Here is a 10,000-nt window from a genome sequence, read left to right as displayed (position 1 = left end):
CCAAAACTAACCCCGCGCTCTCTCTCTCTCCCCCCCCCTCAACCCCTCCCCCCCGCAGACAATGGTGTTCCGCAGCACATCGTGGTTCTCTCTGCTCGTGGGCGTCGTGGCGGTGCTGGGCGTCTTCGCGGGCGTGGGCGAGGCCATGCCCCCGCCCGTGTGCACCGACCAGAAGCTACCTCTCAGCCCCTACGCCCAGAAGCTGTGCGCCGCCCTCATCAATATCGCCGATTTCTCGAGGGCAATGGAAGACTACCTTGATGCCAAAGGTGAGGCTTCCTTGCGGTTGCGTTCTCCGTTTTTTTTTGTTTTATTTGTCGTATTGTTATGGGATCTAAGGGCATGCGGAGACGGGTACGGATTTGGATACGGATGCAAAGAGACAAAACTCAACTAACGTGCAAACTCAAACGAAAGGACAATCGAAAAAAAAGTCAGTCAACAAACAAACAAAAATATTTCCATCCCTGGCTCATCCGATAATACAAAAAAACAAAACAAAACAGCAAACAACCGAACGACTAATACCAAACAGCCAAACAACCAATCAAGGCAAACAGCATCCCTGGCCCAATCAAACACTCAAACAATCATATAACCAAATAGCCAAACAACCAAACAACATCCCTGGCTCAACCAAACAGCCAAACAGCCAATCAAGGCAAACACCATCCCTGGCTCAACCAAACAGCCAAACAGCCAATCAAGGCAAACACCATCCCTGGCTCAACCAAACAGCCAAACAGCCAATCAAGGCAAACACCAGCCCGGCCCATCCGATGATAAGCAGGTCACGTGGGCGAGTCACCGTCTCTCACGCCAAGAGAATCCGTGATTAAAGCAATCAGTTAAACACGTTACCCCACTTATGAATCTATAATTAGATAATAAATAGCAAGGATGGGAAAGAGGAGGAGGAGGAGGAGGAGGAGGAGGAGGAGGAGGAGGAGGAGGAGGAGGAGGAGGAGGAGGAGAAGAAGAAGAAGAAGAAGAAGAAGAAGGAGGAGGGGGAAGAAGAAGAAGAAGAAAAAGAAGAAAAAGAAGAAGAAAAAGAACAAGAAGAAGAAAAAGAAGAAGGAGAAGAAGAAGGAGAAGGAGAAGGAGAAAAAGAAGAAGAAGAAGAAGAAGGAGAAGAAGGAGAAGAAGCCAAGGCAAGCAAGACAAACGAACACGTTGATAACGCACCTTGGATATTGCGTCATTAATTAAAGCTCGTGAAACCTTGCGACGGAGGCGGCGGTGGTAAAGTGTGGCTCTTAATTCGTATTCATGTTTTAATATCCTCGTTTTATCGTATTTTATCTTTATTTTTCTCCTGAAGCAAAACCGCGAAGATAAGGATTGTTAATTGGTTATTTAAATACTGGAAGTTTTTTATAATATTTTTTTTTGTATATTTATTTATATTTATTTATTTATTTGTTAATTGATTAATTAATTAATTAATTAATTAATTGTCATCATTATTATTATCATTATCATTATTATTATTATTATTATTATTATTATTATTATTATAATTATTATCATTATTATTTATTATTATTATTATTTTTTGGGTAGCGGAGCATGGATTATGCAGCAAAGTAAAGATATACGTTTAATTAAGGATTAATATCACGGTGAAAATATCAAAATCGGTACACCATCTCATATGCATGTATGTACACTTTCGCTCTGCATTTGTTAGTACATGTATATGTTGATGCAAACTGTCATCTCTTTCTCTCTCTCTCTGCCTCCTACGCATTCTCTCTTTCTCTCTATTTCTTATGACTGTTGGTGTGTTTGTGTTGTCTGTTTCTCTGTTTGTTGGTCTCTCTCTCTCTGTCTCTCCTCTCTCTCTTTTTTTCTCTCCCTCCCTACATCTCTCTCTCTTTCTCTCTGTCTCTGTCTCTACTCCTCTCCCTCTTTCTCTATCTCTCTCTTCCTCCCCCCCCTCTCTCTCTCTCCCTCCCTCCCTTCCTCCATCTCCTCCCTCTCTCTCTCTCTTCCTCCCTCCCTTCCTCCATCTCCTCCCTCTCTCTCTCTCTTCCTCCCTCCCTCCCTCTCTCCCTCTCTTCCTCTCTCCCTCCCTCCCTCCCACTCTCAACACGTGTCCATATTTTAATTTCCGTTCGAAATCCACGTTCGTGCCTGAACATAATAACAACGAAAGAAAACATAGAGAATAATAATAATAAATAAAACAAAAAATAAAGGAACTGAAACACAAACAAACAAGCTGAAAAAAAATCCCTCGTTAATTCAAACGTAAATGATTATTCCTCTGGCAATAGGGCGCTAACACTCACATAAATACAGACGTGTAGCGTGTTTGCGGAAATGACATCAACAATTGCGGATTTTTTTCTTTCTCTTGCTTGGATTTTCTCTTTGGTTCTTTCTCTGTTTCTCTTGTCTAGTCTGTCTTTCTCTTTATATATATATATATATATATATATATATATATATATATATATATATATATATATATACTTATATGTATATACTTATATATATATATATATATATATATATATATATATATATATATATATATATATACTTATAGTATATACATATATATGGACAAACACATACATACACACATATATACATACATACACATATATACATGTACACATATACTCATATACACACATACATACATGCATACATGTATACATGCATATATATATATATATATATATATATATATATATATATATATATATATATATATATATATATATATATATATATATAAATGATGTGACACAAAACATGTCATAATGAACAGTATTCATTATGAAAAATTTAGAAAAAGTATAAATAATGTATTTGCCAGGATTCAGTTACTTTTTCGTCAGAAATGTATTCCCGACGAAAATACAAAAGAAAGTACACTTCCTGTGCTGTGAAAATATTCTCATGCACTCCTTTCACACACACACACATAGACACACACACACACTCAAAAAGAAAAGAAAAAAAAAAAACTAAATCTCCCGCTTACCGAAGACCAAATATATAATAAAAAAACAGACAGTTAAATAAAACAGAACAATAAGGACATAAATACGTCGAAAATCCACTACACATTGACCCTTATAAAGCCACAGATTTATCTAGACCTCCTTTTGTACAGAGCCAGTCCACCAGCATCCTGTCGCCCGTTCGAAAATTCAATAGTTGTTTCGGGCGCGACACAATTTCCTTAGTCTGGCCTTCCTGAATTCTATAGACGAGAAGAAAATGAGAGAAAAAAAGGAAGAGGAGGAGGAAGGGGGAAGGGGAGGATGGGGTAAGGGAGAGGAAGGGGTAGGGGAGAGGAGGGGGGAGGGGGGAGGGAGGAGGGAGGAGGGGAGGATGGGGTAGGGGTGGAGGAGGAGGAGGAGGAAGATGAGGAGGATGGGGGGGAAAGGGGAGGAGGAGGAGGAAGATGGGGTAGGGGAGAGGAGGGGAGAAAGAGGAGGAGGAGGAGGAGGAGGAGGAGGAGGAGGAGAGTGGAGAGAGAGAGAGAGAGAGAAAGATAAGTATTTTTAAAATAACAAAGCTTACGAGAAAAATGTGAAAAAAAAAAAAAAAAAAAAAAAAAAAAAAAAAAAAAAAAAAATATATATATATATATATATATATATATATATATATATATATATATATATATATATATATATGAAAGTAAAATATAGTAAAACCGCGACCAAAATTGCCAGTCAGCGACGAACATGTATAAATAAAATAAAAAGTGTTTTCCTCGGCAACATGATCTCTACTCTGCGTTCGGATGGTGGCGCGGGCTTAAACACGTTTTATTCAAACTTTCTAAATTTAGTAAAATAGGTTTGGAGTTCACTTTATATCTTTATTTGAGTATTCTATATCGAAACGCATTATTTAACTTTTCCTTTCGTATGTACTCAATTGTGTAAAAAAAAGTTTTTTTTTTTCGTTTTGGAATGCACAACGGAACCAAAAGACAAAAAAAAAGAAAGAAAAAAGAAAAGAAAATACGGAAGGTAAAAATTGAGGAAATAACCTCAAAGACATTGTCATTATTTTTAGACATTTTATATCCACAAAATGCCAAAAATATTGGAAAGATTAATGAACTATTGCCACTCCTCACGGCCTGCGACTCCGCCCCCAATACCTAAGCTCCGCCCACTAAGGCCCTTCGTGTTCTGCCCTAAAGTAACCTGGAAAATCAAGGTAAAGACGCCTCGAAACTACGAGATAATTACTGATTAGAAAGAAAATCATAAATGACGATGGATAACTTTTATTATTTTTGATTTATTCATTAATTCCGATTTACACTTCTTCTACATTCATCACGATCTATTTAATTCGCTTCGCTTCGTATATTGTTCACTTGGAGAAAGTAAGTAAATGATTTTAATTTTACATTTGTTACGGGAAACATTTTGTACCGTACATGGTTCGTTGAATAACCAGAATTTTCCTTAGAGAAAGGAGGGAGAGCGAATATAAGAGACGGAAGATTTGATTTATAATGTACCGTACTTTGTTCGTTGGAGGGAGAGTGAGTATAAGAAAACAAATGAATACAAGGACAGGGATTTGATATATAAAGGGGAAGATCACGCGACGAAACAGAGGAATAACGCATTAATTAAGAGAACAAGAAAAAAAAAACGATAAAAAACAATGATATGGAAGACAGGAGTAGAGAACGACAGAAGACATAGAGAAAGGGTGATGAATTTAGTGAGGGAGACAGGAAGCGAGGAGGAAGGATGTAATACACAAGAGGAAGGTAGACGTACTTGATAATTAATTAATGTGTGTGTGCGTGTATGTGTGTGTGTGTGTGTGTATGTGTGTGTGTGTGTGTGTGTGTGTGTGTGTGTGCGTGTGTGTGTGTGTGTGTGCGTGTATGTGTGTGTGTCTGCGTGTGTGTGTGTGTGTGTATGTGTGTGTGTGTGTGTGTGTGTGTGTGTGTGTGTGTGTGTGTGTGTGTATGTGTGTGTGTGTGTGTGTACAACGAGAGGTATGAAACTCATCTGAGGGAGAAAATAGCAATTTACTGTGCAATGTTAGTGTTACGTGCCACTAGGTATCTGCGAGTGTGTGTGCGTGTGTGTGTGTGTGCAGGTGAGTAAGAGCGACAGGGAGAGGGAGAGGGAGGGGAGAAGAAGAGAAAGAGAGAGATGGAGAAAGAGAGGAAGAGGCAGAAGGAGAGGGAGAGGCAGAAGGAGAAGGAGAAGAGAGGAGAGATGAGAGGAGAGGAAAGGGAGATGGAGAGAGAGGGGATAAAGAGAGGGAGAGGAAGAGGGGGGTAATGAAAGGGGGAGGGGGAGGAGAGGAAGGAGAGGAAGAAGAGGGTAAAGGAGAAGGAAAGGAAGAGGAAGAAAGAGAGATGGAAGAAAGTGAGGGAGGGGGAAAGGGAAAGGAAGAGGGAAGGGGAGAGGAAATGGGAGGAGAAGGAGAGAGAGAGAGAGAGAAATGAGAGAGAGAGAGAGAGAGAGAGAGAGAGAGAGAGTTGCGAGAGAGGAAGAGAGAGAGAGAGAGAGAGAGGAGAGAAAGAGAGAGAGAGAGACGAGAGAGGAGAGAGAGAGAGAGAGAGAGAGAGAGAGAGAAGAGAGAGAGAGAGAGAGAGAGAGAGAGAGAGAGAGAGAGAGAGAGAGAGAGAGAGAGAGAGAGAGAGAGAGAGAGAGAGAGAGAAGATGAAGGAGAGGTAAAGAGAGCAAGAGACGGAGGAAGGGCGAGAAGAATGAAATAAAAAAAAGGAATATTAAACGTTAGACAAGGAGAGAGGGAGAGAAAGAGAAAGGAAAAGACACAAAAAAGAAACAGAAAGAAAGAAAAAAGGAGAGAAAGAATGAGAAAAACAGAGAACGAGAGAAATAAATGTATATATATATATATATATATATATATATATATATATATATATATATATATATATATACATAGAGGGAGAGAGAGAGAGAGAGAGAGAGAGAGAGAGAGAGAGAGAGAGAGAGAGAGAGAGAGAGAGAGAGAGAGAGAGAGAGAGAGAGAAAGATAAAGAGAGAGAGAGAGAGAGAGAGAGAGAGAGAGAGAGAGAGAGAGAAAACCCAGACAGTTATCCCCCCAAGGCTTATGTATTTCCGCGTCCAACAGCCAATTCTTCTGTTTTATGAGTTTGCCCGTGTAATTAATAGTTCTGTTGTCTTGATAGAGAGATGCATTGGCCGTTTATATACCCTGAGACCGAGGGCATGTTTGTTTGAGAGTCTGTGTCTGTTTGTGCGGCTGTTTGTGTGCGGTAATGGATGTGTATGTACTTAGATATACAGACACTAATGTATGCGAACACGCACCCGCATACGCACACGCATACACACACGCACACGCATACGCACACGCACACGCACACGCACACACACACACACACACACACACACACACACACACACACACACACACACACCACACACACACACACACCAACACACACACATACATACACACACACACACACACACACACACACACACACACACACACACATACATACACACGTTCATCCACACATACACATAACTTGTAACTTGTAAGCATGTATTAAGAGCGGCAATAAAATGAACATATTTCCTGAGAAATGAACAATGTAACTGTTATTATGATACATAAATGAGCTTTTACACGCACACTGTAGTCACCAGCCACTTACACACACACACACACACACACACACACACACACACACACACACACGCGCTTGTACGTACACGTTACACTCACACACAGAACACACATACACTTGTGCGTACACGTTATACTTACACAGAACACACATACGCACACATGAATGAATGAGATAATGAACGGGTACATAAGTAAACAGATGAATAGGTAAATAAAAAGAAGAAAATGAATAGAATGAAGAAATAAATGAAGAAATGAATGTCACAGATGAATAGATGAAAATGAATGATGATTGAATAAACAATAAATGTATATATGTATAGGAAAATAGATAAATCGATAGACAGGCAGAAAGATAGATATAGATAGACAGAGACATAGATATAGATAGACAGAGATATAGATATAGATAGACAGAGATATAGATATAGATAGACAAAAAGATATATATAGATAAACAAGAAGACAGATATAGTTAGACATAGTTATAGATATAAAGTTAGATATAGAACAGGATAACGATAAAAGATAAGAAAGCTTAGCCAAATAGTCAAAGAGAATTTGTTATGACCGAGTAACCTTGCGTCGCATCCGAATGCGTTGACGTGGCCTAGACTTCGGATTAAGATGTCTGTAACTTTATTAAGCTTAACAACGTTTGCACTTGAGTTACATTTTGCAAGTCTATAACATAAATAAAAAAAAGAAAATTAAATAATATTATACAGGTAATGATTGATTATAATCCTGTTTTCAGTCAACATGCTACAACATATATAGCTAAAGTTACATCAAGTTTCATTTAAATACAAGTTACCTTTAAATATTGTAGTTTAGAGCAGTCCCTGTCTATCTATCTATCTATCTATCGATCTATCTATCTCTCTCTATATATATATCTTTTTTTTTAATGAAGGGTTATTTAGTAGTGAATAAGTTTATTAATAAGTAGATAATTCGCAATTACACGCGTTTGGTTTTAACAATTTCATTTTGTTTTAATGATTTTAATAATTTTGTTTTTAATAATTTTATTACAAGCATAAGATGTTTAAGCATTTTCCTTTAGAGACGAAATTCCCCAAGAGAATGAATAAGCCGTTTAAAGCACAGCAATTTTCCTAGAAATTTAGTCAAAATATCTATCTACTAATGCCCGTTGATAGAATGCTGTTATTCGCACACCTGGCGAACTGGAAGTCTTATTCGCACACCTGGAGAATTTTAAGTGTTATTCGCACACCTGGAGAATTGGAAGTCTTATTCGCACACCTGGAGAATTTTAAGTGTTATTCGCACACCTGGAGAATTGGAAGTCTTTTTCGCACACCTGGAGAATTTTAAGTGTTATTCGCACACTTGGCACGATTTTCCTTTTTTATTTTATTTTTATTTATTTATTTACTTATTTTTAAATTTTATTTCAATCGCCATTATTAAGCAAGTAAGCAAAAGCAGTATCTTACACGCAATAAAACGATAAAAATGAAAAGCAATCCAAAAAATAAATAAATAAAAAAGAAAGAAAGAAAAAAGAAAAAAAGAAAGAAAAAAGAAAAAATCAGAAGGAAAGTAAATAAAGAAAATAAAGAAGCAAAAACAAATCGGAAAGTAGAAAATTAACCAGTTTCTAATCTGAAATTTATATATAATTATTTGTTAAGTCTATTGGCTCGTTTTGATTTTAATCTTTGTCCTGAAGTAATGATAACGAAAATAATTTTAATATATGATGACAGATAATATCACATATAAAACGTATTACAGATAAAAACAACAAATCACAGACATTCTCGTTTTCATCATGATTATCTAAATCATAATCATCAGTATTGAGATAATAATCATAGTATTTTTTTCTCACACTTTAGCTCTTAATCAGTTTTAATTTTTTTTTAGCTATTTTTTCCTTACTTATGCCAACCCCCTTCCCCTTTCCTTCCCCGCCTCCCTCCCTCCCCCCTCCCCCTCCCTTCTCTCTCTCCCCTTCCCTCTCCCTTCTCCCTTCCCCCCTGTCTCTCCCTCCTTTCCCACTCCCTCCCCCTCTCTCTCTCCCCCCTTTTCCCCTTCTCTCTCTCTCTCTCTCCCTTCCCCCATCCTCCTCCCTTCCCCTCTATCTCTCCCCCCTTCTCCCCTCCCTTCTCTCTCCCTTCTCTCTCTCTCCCCTCTTTCCGCAATCCAGGATTTTGCTATTGATCGACCTACACTTACAGCTGATTAGTTCGTTATTAATATTTTTTTCGTAAATAAAGAGGCAGAGGGCGGGGTGGGAGATGGGGTAGGTGGTGGGGGTGGGGTGAGGGGGGATGGGAGAGTAGATTGAAGGAAGGATATGGGGTGAGGGAGAGAAGGGGAGGGGGGAGGGAGGGAGAGAAGGGGAGAGAGAGAGAGAGAGAGAGAGAGAGAGAGAGAGAGAGAGAGAGAGAGAGAGAGAGAGAGAGAGAGAGAGGAAGAGAACAAGAGAGAAGGAGAAAGTGAGAGGGGAGGCGAAAGTGAGGACGAGAGGGACGATAAAAAGAAAGAGGCAGAAAGAAAGTAAAAATACAAGAAATTAGATAGATAGATAGATAGAGAGAGAGAGAGACGAAAATAAAAGATTAGATAAACTGACGGAACTGGACGAAGACAATTTTATTTATTTTATTGTTTACGAGCAAACAAAACCGAAAAGCACGAGGCAGAAAAGACATTACATCATAACTGAATCATTCTTGTGTTTCAGAATCCCCCTCCCCCCCCTCCCCCTTTCGTCCACTTCACCCTCCCCCCTCCCTTCCCCCCCCCCTTCTTTCCCTCTTTCCCTCCTCCTTTTATTCTCCTTATCTTCTCTTCCTTCTATCTCCTCTCTTTTCTCTCTTCCCTTATTCTTCTTCGTATTCCCTCTTCCTCTTTCTCTTCGTCTTTTCATTTCCATAATTTCTTTTCCTTTCTATTCCCTCTTTTTCTTGTATTTTCTATTTCCTCTTTCTACCTTATCCCATCTCCCCTCCATCTCTTTTTTTTCTTCTCTTTTCTCTCACTTCCCATTTATCCTCCCTTCCCTCTCTTCCCCCTTTTATCTTTTTCCTTGTTTCCTTTTCATCATACCCTTTCTCTCTCCCTTTCTCTGTCCCTTCCTTTCTTCCCTCTGCTCTCTGTTCATCCTTTTTTCCTTCTTCTTCTCTTCCTCTCTCTTTCCCTCTTACGTTTTTTCCCCTTCCTTTTATCAACTTTTTATTGTCTTCTCTCCCTTCCCCCTTCTTCTCTCTTTTACTAAATTCTCTCTCGTTTCTCTTTTTTCTTCCTCTCCTCCTTCTCTTCCTCCTTTCTTCCTCCTCCTTCCTTTCTCTTTCCCTCCTTCTTTTTCCTTCCTATTCCTCCT

General features: G+C 38.8%; 1 protein-coding gene across 1 annotated transcript in view; it reads left to right on the top strand.

Moving 5' to 3' along the window:
• The window catches only part of LOC119583748 (myosuppressin-like), a 79,871-nt gene that overhangs the window by 64,119 nt on the left and 5,752 nt on the right, over positions 1-10,000 (top strand). The window contains exon 2 of the mRNA XM_037932405.1: positions 59-269. Coding sequence (XP_037788333.1) covers positions 62-269 — 208 coding nt within the window. The 5' untranslated portion in view covers positions 59-61. The remainder of the gene's footprint in view (positions 1-58; positions 270-10,000) is intronic.

This window comes from Penaeus monodon, chromosome 17 (genome assembly GCF_015228065.2).
Source record: "Penaeus monodon isolate SGIC_2016 chromosome 17, NSTDA_Pmon_1, whole genome shotgun sequence".
Lineage (NCBI taxonomy): Eukaryota > Metazoa > Arthropoda > Malacostraca > Decapoda > Penaeidae > Penaeus > Penaeus monodon.
Note: the sequence above shows the minus strand (reverse complement) of the source record. Positions and strands in the feature narration are given on the sequence as shown.